The 19,996-nt window shown below is 49.8% G+C and overlaps 1 protein-coding gene across 2 annotated transcripts in view; it reads left to right on the top strand.

The window, feature by feature from the left end:
- The window catches only part of Faim2 (Fas apoptotic inhibitory molecule 2), a 28,191-nt gene extending 19,724 nt beyond the window's left edge, over positions 1-8,467 (top strand). The window contains exon 12 of one of the 2 annotated variants that reach the window (XM_028788340.1): positions 7,875-8,467. In XM_028788340.1, the coding sequence (XP_028644173.1) occupies positions 7,875-8,018 (144 nt within the window). In that variant the 3' untranslated portion in view covers positions 8,019-8,467. The remainder of the gene's footprint in view (positions 1-7,874) is intronic. The other variant, XM_028788341.1, reaches the window with a different exon arrangement.
- The last annotated feature ends 11,529 nt before the right edge of the window (positions 8,468-19,996 follow it).

Raw genomic sequence — 19,996 nt, forward strand, 5'->3', positions numbered from 1 at the left:
AATCATATAAGGAACTGTAATGAAAGGTTGTAGCATTCGGAAGGCTGAGAACCACTGGTGTAAGGTTTCCTGGCAAGTCAACTAAGTATGGGTCAAGGCTGGGTTGCCAATTCACCTCAGTCTACCCGCCACATTCCCTGTGTCAATGGGGGAATCTCACTTCTCGGGAACCCTAAGTCCTAAATAAAGTGAGATGGCTGGTTACCCCAGGATACCCACTTACCCAAGGATACTTACTTCTCCTGGCTCGTGGAACAGTGTTCCTCCTTCCAGGTCATATTTTCTCAAGCAAAGAGCAATCTCAGAGAACTGGAGAGGGATCAGGATGGGAGGAAGGAAGAGAGCAAAAATCAGGGGCAGTAACATCAGGGGGCCTCGGAGAGCAGCCATGGTGGCTGGGGGCAGGAGAAGAGTCAGACCAGAGCAAGGGAGGTCATTGGAGTTGCAAGGCAGCCCGTGGAGGGCCGGGGCGTGCACTTTGCTTCCTGAGGGTCAGGTTGCAGCAAGTATGGAGGCTTATGATGAGCCTCTGCAGGCAGGTCGGGCTGGGTGGATGGTAAGCCTTTAAATCTGTTCAATAATCCCTTGTGTGATTAGAATAATAAGAATAATCCCAGCCGTCTGTCCCACCCATAGCGTTCTGTAGAACACTTTCACGTTGATTGCTTCATTGCGTCTCGAACACAACTCAGAGAAGGAAGCAGGGCTGACATTGTCCTAAGAACTGCCTTGCATACTGGAGGCCCTGGGTGTTAAGTTGTAAGGCTGGTAAAGTCTCACAGCCAGTAAAGGACAGGTCCAGGCCCAGGTGTCCCAGGCCCAAGGTGTCCTGAAACTGGTGTCCAGTGCCTCTGTGGTCACCTGAGGAGAGGAGATACCTCTCCTCTTCATCACCACCACCACCATCACCATCTTCATCATCATGTATACCATGTGTTGACTTCTCTACTAGACTCTGGTGTCACCATGGAAACATACTGTGATTTCTCCCATCTAAAGGAATGTAAAACCCACAAAATACTCTAACCCACATCTCCCTAAAGCTCTTGCCCAGATATAACAAAAACTCCTTAGGAATCTCTGTTCATCTCCCACAATGCCCCACTCTACCCCAGTCCCCCTTTCCCCCAGCTGTCGGCTCCCATATTCTCTTGTGTGCCTTTTCCGTGAAATCGGGGCTTTGTGCATGCTGAGTGTGAGGTCTTCCGCCCAGCTTCGTCCCCAGTCCACTGAGCACTGAGCAATATTATCCAGTTCACCAGCAACTTCCACAGGGACAAACCCAGCACGCAGTCTCAGCCCTACTTGGCCTAGCTCAGCAGAAGCATCCTCCAGGCCTCTGGCTCCTGGTTTTTGGTTAGGCAGGCCCATCGTGGCCTGCCCTGGGTCCCTGAGTCTTTTTATCCTCTTCCCTCAGGACCCCAGGCGGGCCCAATGCTTTGGATTTTATGCTTCATGCTGATGACTGTGGATTTACATCTCTGGCCCTAATGTCTGAGTTTCAGACTAGAAAGTCCAGTAACATGCAAGCAACTTCTTTTGCCTGGGTTTCTCTGCCTTTGTGTTCTTCCCACAGCCTCTCTTAGCGTTCCCACTCAAGGCAAATTCCTCGGCAGCTCTCTTCCTTCTGGACACCCTACACATTGGCAGCAGGTCTCACGATTCTACTTCTATCCTAAACATATATCAGACCCCATTACAGATGGTTGTGAGCCACCATGTGGTTGCTGGGAATTGAACTCAGGACCTTCGGAAGAGCAGCCATTGCTCTTATCTGCTGAGCCATCTCTCCAGCCCCTCTACCTCTGGTCTAGAGCCTAAGCACTCTGCCAAGCCTCGTGGCCCTTCTTTCCCCCGAGTTGCAATGCCCCTCTGCAGCTTCCCCTGCTGTGCCCAGGCTCTGGTCCAGGCAGCAGGCAGGGGTGGGGAATCCCCTGCTTCACATCCAGCAGATGGTTGCTAGCCACAGGCCCCCTTTGAACTCCTCCTCCTCTCCAACTCTGCTGTGTCCCTTGCTGCCTAGGCAGAGCAGCTCCTTCCAATACCGAGGATCCCACACCGATCTGCTCCTCTGTCCCCTAAGACCCTCCCAGCTCTCCTTCTTGTTCCCTTCACCTCCACACTCAAGTGCTCCCCCTCCTCCCCCCAGAGTCATAGCTCTGGGGACCCTATCTCTTCCTCAGACGCAGTCTGGGTTTTTCTGATCTGTTTGGTTTTCTGACTCAAGAGGATTTAAACTCCTTGAGAGTGAGGCTCACCAACCACCCTGGTTTGTGCATCGGCGTAGTCCCAGCTCCCGGAACAATCTAGTACACAGCAGACACCCCTAGGTGTTTGTGGGGTGAATGGATGCCCGAGGAGTGAGTGGGGGCGGGGATCTGAGGTGCTGGGATGGCACAGCTGAATATGCACCGGTGCAGGTGTCTCCTGTGAGTCACAGGAAGGAGGGGGAACTTTGGTGCCCAGTGACCCTCATAATGTCTCATTCAATTAATACCCCAAAAAGTTTGATGGGATCGTCTTGAAAGTTACATAAAGAGTAGTTGAGAGAGTACATGGGTGGGCCCTTCTGCTTAGAGGAGAGGCAGGCCCTTGCATGCCAAGACGAATGTAAGCTACCCCAAAGGAGGTCTGGCAAGGGTAAAGCAGTGTTCCCAGGCATGCAACCCTGAAGCCCCAGGTTTTGCTAAGGGTAAACTGGCCCTTGGCCCCACCCTGCAGAGTTTCTGCCCAGCCCTACAGCCTGGCCCATGAGTTTACCTCTCAAGAAAGCACCCAAGTGGGGAGAGGATGGGAGAGCCACTCAAAACCAACACCTTTGAGCTGACTCACCCATGTCTACTAGCATCTCAATCCTGGCATCCAGCAAGGGGTAGGGGGCCAAGCTCCAAACCCAAGGCTTCCCAACAGTACGCCAAGGCTCACTGTGGGAGAGACAGACGTAGGAGGGGCTGCTCCTCGAGGCTGGACCAGAACCCCATGGCTTCCATGATGGGTGTCCCTACCCTGGAAGATGGAAGAAGTTCTCAGGGTCAGAGCTGAGGGTTCTAGGAGAGAGACTCTGGATATTCTTCTTGGTGTCTGTAAAGCCCAGGCTGGTGGGAATAGGGAAGGCTCCACAGAGGGTCCAGGGCCTCACCCGACACTCCCTGATATCCCTTTCTCACACATCATTGATGGGGCAGTAATCAGGTCAAGGCCAGGCTGAGTGTCCTTGTTTTGTCTAACTGCAGTGGAGAGAAGGGGTCCCATTGTGCCCCTAACCCACAGAAGGCTAAGTGGGAGGAGCTATCCCAAAGGCCAAAGTCACCCTCCAGTTGTACAAGAGGGAACAGGGCACCAGATGAATCCAGTTCTGGGGACCCTCCAACTTGGAAGCCTGTGTTTTTCTAAGCTAAGGGTCATGTTTGCATCTCTTCTTACCTTACCCTTATAGCTCGCACACATGCACCATGACGCGTGCACCCCACCTTGCTTCTCTCTCTGCATCTGGGGACAGCCGTCCTCTTGGCTGTATGGTGAGGGCAAGTTGGTTATACCATCTGTGCCTCAGTCACATCAGCAAATCATGGGGACAGTAAAGTGACACTTGTGAGAGACTGAAGTGGGTATTTGAAAAATAGTCACAAGACTCTGTGGGTGTTATTTAATCCTTGCGCTTATAATTTGTGCTTTGTAATATATGAATACATCTATTCCTGGATCTTGGCTTTTTAAAATCTTAAATATGGATGAAGCAAACATTTTGAGCACACTCCTTGGCTTCCCCAGTGGTGACCGTGACGGGCAGCTGTTGTCTTTCTAGACTGTTCTATGGACACTCTTGTCTATAGGCTCCTGAGTCACGAGTGTACTTTTGTGCAGGTGTGTGATAAGGTTGTTTCCGCAGGCAGGTCGGTTTCTTCTCATGGTAGCAGATATCAGATTTCGGACTCCATTCTGCGTCAGTTTAGCTAACCGGCCCCTGTTGACAGGCTGGGTGGTTTCCGGTGAAGCTCTGTTAGAACCTGCGTTGTAAGAGCGCAGGGCTCACAGGTCCTGCGCTGCGGCTTCTGTAGGACAGATCCAGACCACAAGCTCCTTTCCATGCTGCAGCCCCAGCTTTTTATATCCAATCCTTGTCTGCCGATGGCCTCTCCATGGTGTAGCTCTCCACAGTGCCTCAGCCTCATCTCTGAGGGAGGGACAGACAACAGGCACAAGCTTGAATCCCAGTGTAGCAGGGCCAGGCCAACTATGTGGCCAGAGTCTATGTAAATCGCCAGTTTTCAACCTGTGGGTGACAGTCCGTTTGCGGGTGGGTGTGGGGGTGTCAAATGACCCTTCCACAGGGGTCACATATCAGATATCCTGCATACCAGATGTTCACATTATGATCTATAACAGTCACAAAATTAAAGTTATGAAGTAACAGTGAAATAATTTTTGTGGTTGGGGTCACCACAACATGAGGAACTATATTAAAGGGTAGAGGCATTAGGAAGGTTGAGAGCTAATGGTGTTGGTGCAGCCCTACTGTGTGGTAGACTAGAACAGACACCCTCAGCTCCTCTGCCCTGTGCAGGTCCTTCTTAATCCCCTTGCAAGCCTTACTCTGCTGCTGTTCCACCAGATAAGGGGAGAGGGTCAGGTTCTAGCATTAGAAAGGAGACATCAGCAAGCCACTTTCCTCTCTAAGACCCCTGACCTTATAGACTAAACAATGACATGCCCACCTGCCAGTGCACACAGGGACAGTGAGCTGAGATAACGTATTAGCACACACAGGACTATTTATACATTTAACATGTATTACTCCTCTTCCGGTCCTGCACTGCCTCTGATCCCATCCCTCGCACTCACGAAGAGTCCTGTGTCCAGCCGGCCTCTAACTCAACCAAGGGTTACCCTTCCAGGTGGCAACAGCAGCCCTCCGTTGCAACTAGTGTGTTAACTGTAAACAAGACAATCTGTTGTCAGCTCAGGATGTTGACAATTCTTCGCCTTAGGGGGATGCTACCCAGTTACTTTTCCCTCTCAATGCGTGCTTATGGTGGGATTTTTAAAAATTAATTTACATTAAACTGTGGTATGCTTGTGTGTGTGTGCATGCCACAGTGTGTGTGTGTGTGTGTGTGTGTGTGTGTGTGTGTGTGTGTGTGTGTGTAGATTAGAGGGCAACTTCTAGAAGAATGTTGTCTCCACCATGCGGGTTCTGGGGATCAAATTCAGGCCATCAGGCTTGGTAACAAGTACCCTTATCTGCTGAGCCATCCCGCTGGACCTTATAATGGAATTCTGATGTTGTTCGTTGCCCTCATTAGACTGTCAATTCTTCAAAATCAAGTTCCCTGGAACACAGTAGGTGCTCGTTAAATATGAGTGCATGCAAATAAGTAGAAAGCTCCCAGCTGACTCTCAGGCTGCAGCGGTGGGTGGTAACCCCTTTGGGGTGGGCCTCCCCAGATAACACCATGTGGAGGAGAATCCAGGGCCAGGAGCCAAGGGCACCGGCCACAGTTGGCCCACTCTTGTTTGCAGCCAGCTAGCTGTTCTGGGAGCCACTGAGTGGGTGCTCCTTGGAGGGGCACCCACAGACCTGATCAGATCCAAGCCTTCTAGGTTGAAAGATTCGGTTTCATGAGCTCACCCAGGGGTGACCAGGCTCTGGGAAAGCAACCAAGCACTGCTGATTGATAAGCCAGCTCAGCAATTTATTAACTTATGCTTGGCAGCTATGCCTGTTAAACAGCCCGCAGCATTAGAGCTGGCCCCTCTGCCTGCTTGTTCTCTTTGCTTAGAAAGCCAGATCTCTTTGCTGAGTGCGCCGAGTAAAATGATAGTTTAGAATAATGAGATCCAGGGATGGTGTGACCGTCGTTGCTCTCCTGCTCTGTGAAGCGAGGGCTCTGGGGTCACGTGATTAAGTTGCCTTCCAGATTCAGCCTGTGTTCCAGGGGGTCCAGCCCTTCCTGCTGCTGAGCTCAGAGGCCCGATCCATGCCTACAAGGCCCCCTCAACCCTTACCTCAGCTCACCATTTTCCTTCTGTTAAGGCCATGCAGATTCCCCTCAGAGTCTCTCTGCCTTCCCGACATGGTGTGGGAGCCACCTGAGTCTCATTAGCAACGTCCGCTTATTCCTGGGAGGATACAGCTCCCGAAGATGCCTCGGTAAAACCCCAATAACAGCCACCGTTCATTAGGTGTTGGCTATGTGCCAGGTGTCCCGCGAACAGTATGGTTGTCACAGGCTCAGAACAGCCTCGGGAGACAAGCACCCTCATCTCCATTCAGCGCCAAGGAGTCACAGGCCAAGAAGAGAGCCCAAGCTTTGCTAATTCTCCCAGCGTCTCCAAGTGAGGTGGCATCAGACTGAGCTCAGAGTCACCCTCCTCAGACAACATATGCTGGACTCGCTCCTTGTTGAAGTCTCTGGTCCCTGTGTTTTGTGGCATTAGCACAGAGGTCAGGGATCCTCCCAGGGTTCTCTGTGGGCTACAGCTAGCACAACTTCAAGGAACCTGGGTCCTGGGCCAAGGAGGGGGTGAGAGAAGGGGATTGGGACATCCTTCAGCCTTGCTCCAGCCAAACGCAAGCTTCAAGGTCAGGTATTGGCCCCTCTGTCACCTCACTTCCCACAATGCTCCTCTCCTTCCATGCAACCTAATCACTGTTCATAACGGTCCAGCAGGTCCTCAGGGCTTCCCGAGGGCTGCCCTGTCTATCCAAGGCCCACGCCTCCTTGACACCCCAGGAAAAATGTCACTCCTCCTAGGACACCTTCCCCTTGAATGATCAAGAGCATAGACCCAGCTGTCACGTAATCAGCTGAAGGTTCTCCCTCCCCCTCCATTAGGTAGTGGGCCTAGCCGAACACACAGACTTGTGTCTTTTATAAGCACATATGTGACACTGTGTGAGGAGCCCAGAGACGCTAGGCATAGAGGTGGGGATGTGAATCTGAAGAAAGCTCACATGTGCGGGTTGATGCTGCTGCTTCTTTCAAACCCTGAGAGAGTCTGGGGTCCATCCTCTGAAAGATGTCCCTGCCTGCCTGATTTCATGTGCGGCTCGCAAGGGGTTTCTGCAGCCAAGCCGGAACCCAGAGGACAGCTGTGGGGGAGGGGCGTAGTGTCTGTGTTCAGAGGGAAGGGCTGACAGGGGTGGCTCGGGACAGAGAGGAGCTGTGGCCAAGGGAATCTCTGAAGGGTCATCCGTTGGGCCCAGAATGTTCCCCTGGGAGAGCAGAAAACTCACTGATCCTGGGTGCTACAGAGGGTGACCGAGTGGAGTGGATCCTGCAGCTAGCCTGCTCGAAGCCTGGATTTGCCATTTCTCCACATGGGTAAAAGTAGATAAACATTGAATATCTCTGGCCTCAGTTTCCTCTAGTGCTGACAATTCTATTCCAAGGAGCTTGTGTCTGCAAAGTGTATAACAACCCCCCATCCCCTGAGTTACCTGAAGCGTGCATTTCCCCTCAAAAACATAGCAGGGCCCAACTGTTTCATCTAGAAATCTCCCTGGCTGGGAAGCCCTCCCTAACTGTGGCCACGCCCACACAGGGCAGCTCCTACTTAGTCCTCAGCACTGCGGGGGCGAGAGGGGGGCACACTGTAATACTCTGGGGTTACTCTCTAACACCTCTTTCCCCCACCTCCCCCCACCCCCAGAGAACAGAGATCCTGCCTCTCTGCTGTATTTCTGCCCGGAACAAAATAAATGCTCAGTAAACTGGGGTGGGGGTGGGGGTGGACGTAATTAGGGAGGAAAATGTTGGGAAAGTTCTGGCTGTCGCAGCAGGGTCACTGGACAGCCAGGTAATAAGCCAGCAGCTTAGCCCCTCAGTGTCACAGACTGAACATCTGACTTCCTGTTCTTCCTTCTCTTCCAGTTCCTGGCATTTGATACCCAGTTGCTGATGGGTAACCGGCGACACTCGCTGAGCCCCGAGGAGTATATTTTTGGAGCCCTCAACATCTACTTAGACATTATCTATATCTTCACCTTCTTCCTGCAGCTTTTTGGCCGGGAATAAGGAGCCCCCCCCACCCCTACCCTCCTCCAGAGAATGTCCCTCCCCTGTCCTGTGACCCTCTCCGTGCTCCTGCAAGACCAGACATAAACTTGCTGCAGCCAGCTTGTGAGCAGCCGCTCCCTCCTGCAGCCAGCCCTTCTGCAGCTTGTACATATATGCCTTCCTTGGGGCCCTGCAGATCCGAGGCCACACCATCCCCTGCGGTGCCCCTGGCACCTGATTACATCTTCCAAATGGCACAGTCAAGGCTGAGGGCACCTCTGGGTTTGCAGACTCAAGAGATGAGGGGGGGGAGCCCAGCAGGATCTCAGAGGTGGGAAGGAGACCCCAGGAAACCTGGCTGAGACTGTGACCCGCACCAAGTCTTCTAGGGCTTCATTTTCTCTTTCAGGTCAAGCAACCATGCTTTGTACCAAAAAAATAGCTGAGGGGACACGGCTGGAACATGAGGACAGGGCTCTGTGGTGTGGGGTGAAGCTGTCCCCAACTGTTACTCTCTAAGCTATAGGCCAGTTGCTTGTTCTAGAGACCTGGGCAATATAAAAGGAGTAGGAAGGCACTGTTTTCATTACTTGCCTCAGTTTGCCCTCCTGGGTCACCTGGGTCATAGAACAGGGATGTGCTAAGCCCGTCCTGAGCTCCCAGGCAGGGGAAGGCAAGAGAGCCAGCTGGGAGGGTTGAACCAGGGGCTGTCAATCAAATCTAATCCACTGGAAAGGCATGTTAGATGGCAGGACTAAAATCCCATCTCTCCGTTTTCCACTCTGCGCTCTTTCCACAGGCCTGAGGTGGGAGTGGGGTGGGAGGTCTGGTGGAAGTGGTTCTGTCTGCTGGACTAGCCCTTACCCGGGGCTGTCCTTCAATCCCTTCCACACCTATTGCCTAGGTGACTTCCTCTATCTTCTGCTACATTCTGTCTTATCTCCAGCCAGGCCTCCTGAGGCCCTAAGAGTAGAGGCATCCATTTCCCGCCCGGCCTCCCCAGCTTCCCTGGCCACTCAGCCAGAGTCTCTGGGCCCTTGCCCCCTTATCTCCACATCTCTGTAATTTGGAAGCTGTCCAGCTAATGGTCACGGCCAGGGCCAGTCCCTTGAGCCTGTCCCGTGGGATGAGGCCAGAGCGCCTTATCAACCTCCAGGCTGCTGGGATCTCAGGCAGAGTGTGCGTCAGCCACCCTGCCCTGGCTGAGTGCCTGCCGGAGTGCGGACCAGGGGCCCACACCTGGGGCAGCATGCAGGTGACACATGCACATGGCCAGCTCTAGGCCAGTGGAAAGTTACTGGTGAAGACTGCAGGCTCTGAGTGGATGTAGGGGACCCTGTTTGCCCCCAGGAAAGGGGACTAGGTAGCCTATCCATTCCTGCCCCTGCCCACCCTGCCTACTCTGGCCTTCAAAGGAATATTACAGAAGCATTTGAAATTTTGTTCGATCTTGGATATTTGAGGAGGGAGGGTGGTGTGGAGGGACCATTGGGGTGGCTGCTGGCGTGGATGAGCCTACTGCTGCGGTCCAGACTCATCCTGCAGGGTTATCGGCACATCACCATTGCAGAGGTAAAGTCAAGTGGCTCAGAAAGGCTTAGATAAATCCACTGTCGTCCAGTAAACCTGGGAGACAGCCCACAGTTACTTCCTCCAGTCTGAATCTGGGCAGGATTGAGACTTGTATAGCCCATAGGTGTGTGGGTGGACAAGCACTGACATCTCTGGGGATTTGTGACACCCTCACCTGCCCCTATCACCCAGCCTGGCATCTAGAAATGCCAAACTCTTAGGTTTTCCCTCCCTGGAAGTCAGCTGGGAGGCAGGATTCCTGGCTTCTGGTTCCGACCCCACTGCCAACAGAGTCTGTGACTCTGTTTTCCTATCTGCAAGATGGAAGTCCCCAACCAGTGCCAGCATGGGGCACGGAGAGGCACCAAGACACTTGGCTAACTTCCTCATCTGCTTGTTCCCCTTTGAGTGCCTCTCCTAATCTCTAGCTTCAGTTCTAGAAAGGTTCAAAGCCCCTCCCCCACCGACATGCCGCCCTCACACTGGCCAGTTTCCCAGAATCCACTTGTCCAAGTCCTCTTCTGAGACAATTTATGCAGAGACTGAGGATTGAGAAATTTTTCCAAGGCTAAGTTCCAAAAACAAAAACAAAAAAAAAAAATGGGGGAGGGGCAAGCCCTCAGCCATAAATAATGTGACCCGGGCACAAGTCACGGTGATCTCAGAGACAGCTGGTGAAGGTGGGGAGGCCTCGCAGGGTTTTCTTCTGTCGGCCCACGGCTGAACTGGATCCAGGGCCAGAGAAAGCCTTCATGTCGACCCCTGGTGGGGCAGTAAGGCGTCCCACGAACACCTGAGTGGGTCTTGGCAGGAGGGCGAAACAAGAGTGCAGGATTATGAGGAATGCGGGATTATGAGAAACCGAAGCTGGGCAGGTGCGGCAAGCTGTGAAGGAGGAAGGACTCCTCCTGGCCCCTCGCATTTTTAGCTTGGGTGGGGCCGGACCTATGACGGGGTAGATTGGATTTCATAAGGTTTGAGGGAGCCAGGAATCTCTGATGTGAGGCCCAAAGCCCCCTGAGGAAACGTAAGAGACCGGGAGGTCCCCTCCGAGGCTCAAGATGGGACGAAGTAGGGACATTCGGTCTCTGGTTCCCCACACCAATTCCCGGGTCGATGCACAGCTCTTACGATACAGCCCGAGGAAACCACAAGACTTCCTCGGGTATGGTATGGTTCTTCCATTCCATACCCGTTCTTCTGTGTGAGCCCTGCAGGACCCCTCAAGCACCTTTATTCCAAAAGGCCGGGATGGGTGGGGTGGGGGGTGGGGTGGAGGGGTCAAATTGGGAATTTTACACAAGGACTTTGCTGCCCCCTTCTGGCTCTCAGAGGAAAAGCAGAGTCTGGCTTTGCAAATGGAGAATCCATCCCTGGTGGCAGTGACTTACTTGGGTCAGGACTCTGTTTCTCTTAGACCTGTCTTCCCAGCAAACACTGACAACACCTTTTTGTCCAGTGACTGCCACATCTCTCAAGACACAGTTGGCCTGCCTGCCAAAACCCATCTCTACTCAGTCCCATGCCCTGAGTTTTTCCTGAGTGTCGGAGAATGAAGATCTATCAGGCACAAGGACTCACCTGCTGCACGCCCAGACGGGGCTGCCCTTTTGTCATCAGCTCCTCGAGTTCTCCTATGGTCTCTTCCGTGTGCCCATCTCCGGCCTCACCTGCCCAAAATCTGTGACTGATTGGAAATAAGAATAAAAACAATTACTAAGACACCTGGACTGTTTGCTCGTAGCCTCAGCTGGCTTTGTGGAGAGGGTGAAATGTCACTGAGCTGTGGGTGTCTTTCATACAGGAGCTACTTAAAATCCCCTTCTTTTGTTTTCCTGGGGAAAGTAGAAGGGTCCTCCTGCTCAGGTCACCTTTGTCTGGGAGCCTTCTGCAGACTGACCCAATCTTGATGGTCCATGGGAACCTTCTGTTTTCCCGGCCCTACTGGTAAAAGAGTCTTTATTTTAAGCAAAAGTGTTTCCTTACAATGGAGAGCCCAGGTATACTGCAAAGCAGCAGCTTTGAACCTATACAACTAGAGGTTCAGGGGACCATCCTGTGCATGCTAGAGCCACAGAACTTACAGCACGTGGGCAAAAGCATCATTTGAGAAGAGGGAGGAAGGGAGAAAGGGAGGGAGGGAGGGAGGGAGGGAGAAAGAGAGGGAGGGAGGGAGGGAAGGATCTACTCCAACTCTAAGAGGAAACTTAGAAGCAAAAGTTTCAGTGACCAGTCCAAGCTTGTGTATAAAATTACTGACAGAATGGGAGCAAAGGGTAAATCAGTTAGTGGTTATGTCAACAGATACCCATGGTGTGCTGGATGGTTTATGTCAACTTGGCACAAACTAGAGTCATCTGAGAGATAAGAAAATGCTTCCATAAGATCGAGCTGTAGGCAAGCCTGTAGAGCACTGAGGCCCCGCCCACTGTGGGTGGATCCACCTCTGGGCTGGTGGGCCTAGGTTCTAATAAGAGAGCAGACTGAACAAGCCATGGGGAGCAAGTTGGTAAGCAGCACCCTCCATGGCTTCTATATCAGCTCCTGCCTCCAGGTTCCTGCCCTGTGTGAGTTCCTGTCCTGACTTCCTTCGATGATCAACAGCACTATGGAAGTGTAAACCAAATAAACCCTTTCCTCCCCAACTTGGCCATGGTGTTTTATCATAGCTATAGTAACCCTAACTAAGACACACGGGTGTCCTGGTGTGTGGGTGTGTGGGTGTGTGGGGAAGGGGCAAGATCACACTGGAGAGGGAGGAGGAGGGGAGTATTATTATCATTATTATTACTTATTTAGCAAAAGCTCCCAGTGTGCACGGAGCATGCCACAGCTGGGAAGAAGCAGAAGGAAACAGCCGCTGATAGCATGTAACCTCAGAGGCTAAGTAGATACTCCACCCCCTCTTCTTTCCTCCCTGTTTTTTGCTTATTTGTTTTGAGACAGTCTCACCATGTAGCCCAGGCTGGCCTCAAACTCACAGTCTTGACTTGAGCTGGGATTATATGTGTGTACCACTCTGCTTGGTTCATTAGTGGAACCTGAGAAGGAGGTAGCGCTGAGCTATGGTAGGGGACCAGGAGACCTCTGGCGGAGCAGAAATGGATGAAGCGTCTCTAAGTTGAGGAGAGGGGGCGCCGGACTCTCGTGCTTCCTCCAGCCAGCATGAGCCCAACAGCCTCCTCAATTCATCTCTAGATGAATCTAGAAATCATTAGTTTCCTGAGGCTGCTGTAACAGATGGTCATGAACTGAGCAGCTTAAAACAACAGAAATCATGTATTCCACGACGGCTGTGGAGGCCCAAGACTTGCTCGTTCCCTTGAGAGGCAGTGACAACTGCTGGTTTTCTTCAACATCCTGTGGAACCTTCCAGTCCCTGCCGGCTTCAGCACATGGTTCTTCCCTGCCTCTCCTCCTTCCTGAGCAATACTGTGCCAGGAGGATGGGCTCATTTCCAGATCCTTATTCTGGTAAAGGATCCAATTTCCATGTACAGGTATGGGGGTTTAGGACTTGGGCATATCCAAGCGGCCCACTGTCCAGCCCACTCCATGAGCAGCTCCCCTCTGGAAGCAACTGCTGATTCCACACAACCCTCCACACACAGATGAGAGAACCTTCATTCTCATTGCTAGGCCGCCACTGAGGCTAGACCAATCCCATAACCTGACCCAACTCACTTGCAACCATCCATCTCTACTCAAGGGTGTGTCTACTCCCAGAAAATCCATTTGTCAACTCGGGGACTATGCCCCACCCCCACTCCACAGATGGCTAAGACGCTCTTTCCCCAACAGGCAGACCCAGCTCTTCAGTCCTCTCCAGTCCTCTCTCTGCTTGGACAAAACCCTGCTATCTACTATCCCTTACTATTGCACCTCTAGTGCCATGGCTGGCTTCCTTTCATTTCTTCAGCCATTATATAAGAAGTCTGAGTGTCCCAGGGCCACATGCTAGAGGGGCCCATGGGCTGGTATTCTGCCAGGGGCTCAGTCTTCCTGTCATGCTCACCAAGGTGACAACCACACAAGGGAGGAAGCCACCCTGGAAGTGGTCCCTCTAACTTCAGCTTCTCCTGGCTCCAGGCATTTGAGACTTCCAGCTTGAGGTTCGAGCCACCAAGGCACGTGGACAAGTCTGAGTCCTACCCAATTCCTAATCCACACAGTTAAGTGACATGGTTTTGTGGCACTAAGTCTGAAGTCATTTGCTAGGCAATAACAGAAACATAGAATATGGCCTGGAAGTGATGAACCTTCATAAGCAGAAAACAAACAACAAACAAAGGCGCTGGGAAGGGAGACACCTAAGGGGCTCCCAAAAACTGCTCAGGAAAGCTAGAAGGACCTGCGCAGGCCTGATACACCAGAACCCCATGGAGATGGAGATAGGTGGATTCAGGAGCCACTGGCCGGCCAGCCTAGCAGAAATGACAAGGGAATAAGGTAGAAAGACACAGAGCAGTGGTTCTCAACCCATAGGTCATGACCCCTCTGGAGGTCAGATATCAGATGTTTATATTATGATTCATAACAGTAGCAAAATTATAGTTATGAAGTAGGAACAAAATAATTTTGTGATTGGGGGTCAGCACAGCGTGAGGAACTGTGTTAAAGGGTCACAGCTTTAGGAAAGTTGAGAACTCCTCTGCCCTAGAGATGACTTTCAATGTCCTGCTTAGGCCTACACATATGCAGACATCTGCACACCCGTGTGCATATACCATACATCACACACACACATACACACACACACACCATACTCATATACACACACCACACACATTCACACATATTCTCTCTCACACACACCATACATCACACAAACACACACCACACATTCACATGCACACTCTCTCTCACACACACACACCATATATCACACACACACACACACACATTCACACACACACACCATACTCATACACACACACCACACACATTCACACACATCCTCTCTCTCTCTCTCTCTCTCACACACACACACACAATATATCACACACACCACACACATTCACACACTCACACACACTCTAGGGGATGCCTCATGTAGTTGAAGTGCTCCGGATATGGAAGGGGTGGAGACCTAGACCTACAGAAAAGGCAGACTGTTACGAAGAACCTACCATGCCTGTCACGGAAGGGAACTCAGTTCTGCAGGCAGGAGGCACATCAAGGGTGGGCAAGCAGAGGAGTAATGAAGTGAGATCTGTTTGGGAAACAACTCTGAGAGACAATTTATTCTCTGGCTAGAAATCACATTTCTGGGTGTTTGTTCTAAATAAATAATTTCCAAAAAGGAACAGGGTTGTTCACAGAAATATTGTTCATAGGAGTAAAAGTTGGGGAAAGTAAATATTAAATACTGAAGGACTGTTTAACAAATTGTGGTGCGTGTTCTATTAAATATTTAGCAGCCATAAAGTGACGAAGTGGATAAACATTTACACAGAGTTTTATGGTTTGAATAGGAAACATCTCCCAGAGGTTCCTGTGTTGAAAACCTGCTTTCCGCGTGGTGGTGATAAATTTTGGGGGGTTGTCCGAGGCTTTGAGGTCAGGTCTAGAAGCAGAAAGTAGGAGCCTGGGGGTGCATTGCCGGACTGTGACAGGAAGGACATCTGGTCTGATTCCCACAGAGTTCTATTTTCTCGTGGCCAGAGTCCTTTCTGTCTACAGCCCCATCAGCATCCAGGCCTTTTGAGCTCCCAGATTACCCATGAAGCCCCATTACAGAATTCTAAGACTCAGGCCTAGATCTCCGACCTCGTCCATTTCCTCTCTGCTTCCTGCCTGCCACGAGGTGGGTTGTTCTGCCATGAGCTCCCACCTTTGTGCTCAACCCTACTTGGGCTGACCACAGGGCAAAGCTACTGAAGCAATGAGTGAAATCCTGCCTTCTGGTCTTGAGCGGTTTGATGTTGGGTATTTTGCCACAGTGACAAAAAGTCTAATACTGAAAATCAATAGTGGCAGTAAGACTTTTTTTCTGATGGCATGACCACACGGATCCTAAGCCTTTTACGGTTATTTTGCAGGAGGGATTTGGTATAGCTTAACCAGGCTCAAAAAAAAAGCTGTGAATGAGAGCTGGCAAAGGCATAAGGGGAAACTGACACAGAACCCAGTGCAGAAGACCACAAAATATCTACAGTGAATGTGAAGGTCTCATCAAGGCCTCCGGAAGCACCTCTGGAATTACTCTGCTTAACATGAGCAGACTAGACCTCCTGGCACTCACTACTGGTTGGCAAGTGAGGCGGTCTGTATTAGGGCTGAAAGTGTTTTCCGGAAGTTAAGTGCTTCCGGAAGTTAAGTGCTTCCGGAAGTTAGATGAGTCCTTGGCACTTGGCGTAAGGCTCCTTTCCCTCAAGTGTAACTATAACTTTCTCATCACAAGATAACAAACACAGATCTTTGCAGAACCTTGAAAAGCCCACAGCAGATCCAAGGAGACATTGAAAAATCTGAGAAGCACATTGACGTTGAGCCTGTATGCAAAGACTGCAACAGGAGACCATTCTTCTCCAGGCCAGAAATCACAAACTGATGAAGAAAGTCAGGCAGTGGCAGCTGCCGCTACCAAATCATAGCAGAAAAGGGGGCGGCAGGCAAGAAGCCTGCAGCGTGCAGGAAAGGAAAGGTGCCTGTGGATGTCAAGAAGCAGGGGGAGAGGCTGCGGCTACCTAGAAACCAGCAGCAGAGAAGAAACCCTCCACGAAGGGAAGCTACGTGAACTGTTAGAGCTTGCTTCATTCCATAAAGAGCAAATGGAGACAGTCTATTTGAATAAAAACCTGACGAAAGAAAGAGAGAGTGCATAAAATTGGCTCTAAAGAAACCTATAACGGCTGAACAGATTGGAGCGATTTAAAAGAAACTAAGACCTAGCAGTGATGGCACATGCCTTTAATCCCAGCACTTGGGAGGCAGAGGCAGGCAGATTTCTGAGTTCAAGGCCAACTTGGTCTACAGAGCAAGGTCCAGGACATCTAGGGCTATACAGAGAAACCCTGTCATAAACAAACAAACGAATAATAAAAAAAAAATAAACTAAGTATTTTCCATCGGGGAAAATAGGAAAGATATCTTGGGTGCTTTGCAGGAATTGACCAGACTTCACCAAATTGCTCAAGGATGGAAAGGAAGAAGAAACTCTTGACTTTTGAAAGACATTTTAAAGGAAAGCACTGCCAGGTACCTCTACTCGCGTGGTACCACCTAGACAGCTATTTCTCACGGATTCACTTCACCAAGCTCAGCTGCCCAGGCACTCCCGGTCCCAGTGTATCTGGTTCCTGAAAGCCAGTGGCAGACATTGGTGTCACCCACACGAGCTGCTTTTTCAGGACTGCAGAAGGCAAAAGTTACAGGATCGTGGAAGCCCCCACCTGTATTTCAAAGGAAGTCCTAGGAGGCCATGCAGTGTATGACAAGATGAAAGAACCTGTACTAGCCCCAGGGAAAGCAAAGTATACCGCTGAGAGGGCGGAGCCTAAGCTGCAGTGGAGACCTCAGGAAGCTGAGTCCATCGGGATGACAGACAGAATGTTAGCAGCCGAGATGCTGTTAGTGCAGAGCTATCTGAGGCCTCTGACACTCATGTCATATACCAGTGTGTGCCATGGAAGCCAGACATGGAACTACAGTAGGGTCTAATGTTTGTCCTGTTGGATATCTGTCTGTCTGTCTGTCTTCTTTTGTTTTATTGGATGTCTGTCTGTCTTGTTTTGTCCTGTTAGATGTCTGTCTTGTTATGTCCTGTTAGATGTCTGTCTTGTTTAGTCCTGTTGGATGTCTGTCTTGTTTTGTCCTGATCCTTCCTTGCTATTCCCTATTCAGCCTTTTTCAAATGGAAATGTTTACACTGTGCAATAGAATTTTGAATGTATATAATTTTCTTTTTGATTTTACAGTGGTTTACAGCTAAGAGAGTTTGACTTAAGTCGCAGAGATTTGAACCTTGTATTCCAGTGATGCGGTTGTTAGGACTATGAGGACCCTTGGAGATGAGCTAAACACTTTGTGTTATTTGACAGACACGGCATGAGCCCCTTTGGGGTCGGGAATGGGATGCTTCTGTTTAAAGAGATACATTTTGGTAACAAGTTGACAAGGTGTAGACTTATAATGGTTAGTTCTAATTGACAGCTTGTTTAGATAGAGAAATACCTGGGAGATTAGTAAAGATACATCTGTAGGGGGCCTGTGAAGGTGTTTCCAGAAGAGATTAACTAAAATCAGGAAACCCACACTGAATGTGGGTAGAACCGTCCCATAGTCTGGGGACCTGGATGAGTTAAGGAGTGGGAGAGGAACCCAGTGTGGGCATTCCTTCTCTTGCTTCCTGGCCATGTGAGCTGTTCTCTGCCATTGCCTCCTGAAACAGACAGAAACCACTAAAATCAAAATAAATCTTTCCTCCTTTCACGTGCTCAAGTCAAGTATTTCTCAGTGACCAGAAGCTAGCACAGATTCACAACACTGAGTGATGTCAAATTTAAAAGGAAATTATCAGGGACTGGAGAGATGCCTCTGTGGTTAAGAGCACTGGCTGCTCTTCCAGAGGACCTGGGTTCCCAGCACCCACATGGTGGTTCACAACCCTCTATAACTCAAATTCCAAGGGACCTTATACCCTCTTCTGGCACCAGGCACTGAAGTGGTACAGAAACATATGTGCAAGGAAAACACACACACAAAATAAAAATAATAAGAAAACAAATTACGAAGTATTGAATATAGTCTCATTTTAATAAAAATGACATTTCCTTATAATAAAATGCCAACTAATAAAATATCCCTTATTAAAGTTTTTCCATTTTTTCTTTTATTTTATGTTCACTGATGTTTTGCCTGCATATATGTCTGTGTGAGGGAATCAGAGACCCCAGAATTTGAGTTACAGAGACTTGTGAGCCACCATGTGGTTGCTGGGAGTTGAACCCGGGTCCTCTGGAAGAGCAGCCAGTGCTCTTGACCTCTGAGCCGTCTTTGTGGCCCCTCCAACTAATAATATAGAACATTTCCTAAGAATAATTAGGAAATTATCATATTAGAGTAATCAAAGTATCATACTAATGACAGACTCAGGCAAGAATCCTCAATGGATGTGAAGCCTCTCTTTTCAAAACTTTGACAGACTTTTTTTTTCTTCCTGTAGTGCTGAGGGTGGAGCCAGGAAGCTCTCTAGTGTCCTACTAATTCTTCCCCCTACGTTCTACTGGTTTGTTTTTGTCCTTTTTTGTTTTTATTTTGTTTTCTTTTGTTTTAAACAGGGTTTCTCTGTGTAGCCCTGGCTGCCCTGGAACTCAGTATGTAGACCAGGCTAGCCTTGAACTCAGAGATCTGAGTGCCTTTGCCTCCCAAGTGCTGGAATTAAAGGTGTGCACCACCACCGCCACCTGGCCTTTTTTTTTTGAGACAGGCTCTAATTCTGTGGCCCATGTCGGCCTGAACTCATGTTCCTCTCAGCTCTGTCTCCTGTGTGCAGGGATTACAGACATGTGCTATTTCTTTCTGCTAAAAGGCTTTGTTGATATACAACACGTGTGTATATATACACATGTATACAACATGTACATGTTGATTCATATACCATGAACTTCATTCATTCATTCATTCATTTAAGGTGCACTTGTCAGTGTGTTTTGTTTTGTTTTGTTTTGTTTTGTTTTGTTTATCCAAAACCTGACACAGCCAGGACAACCTGGTTTTTGGGAGATTTGTTCCTCCTCTCTTTAGCTCTTAGCACTCAGTCCCTCCATCAGGACCCCAGCCACTGACAGCCACCTATTTAATTTCTGCATTCAGAGGTTTACTTTCTGTCTGTCTTTTTGAGAAAGGGTCTCACTAGCCCAGGCTGACCTTGAGCTCTCTAGAATTGCTGATGCTCCCGTGTCTGTCTCTCGAGTGTCAGGGTTACGGTGTTGCCCACACATCCAGTTTTATGCGGCACTAAGGACTGACCAGGAGCATCCTGAACGCTAAGAAGGAATGCTACCAACGGAACTATGTTTCTGTCTAGAAATCTACTTAGTTTGCATATTTCATAAACTATTCTACTGCATGAATCTACTATGTTTTACAAATCAATAGAGAGAAATTTGGGTTGTTCCTTTTTTTATAGGTAATAATATTGCTATAAATATTCTTGTACATTTTTGATGTGGAAATATTTTCATTTCCTTTAGAATTATACTCAGTGAGGGCTGCAGAGATGGCTCAGGGGTTAAGAGCACTAGCTGCTCCTTCAGAGGATCAGGGTTCGATTCTCAATATCCTCACGGTAGCTCACAACTGTCCGTAACTTCAGGTCCAAGGAACCAGATCAACGACATCTTCTGGCCTCTTGGGTACCAAGTATGTAAGTGTTCACAGGCACACATGCAGGCAAAATGCCATCCGTGTAAGATTAAAAAA

This window comes from Grammomys surdaster, unplaced genomic scaffold, assembly GCF_004785775.1.
Source record: "Grammomys surdaster isolate TR1022 unplaced genomic scaffold, NIH_TR_1.0 125742, whole genome shotgun sequence".
NCBI lineage: Eukaryota > Metazoa > Chordata > Mammalia > Rodentia > Muridae > Grammomys > Grammomys surdaster.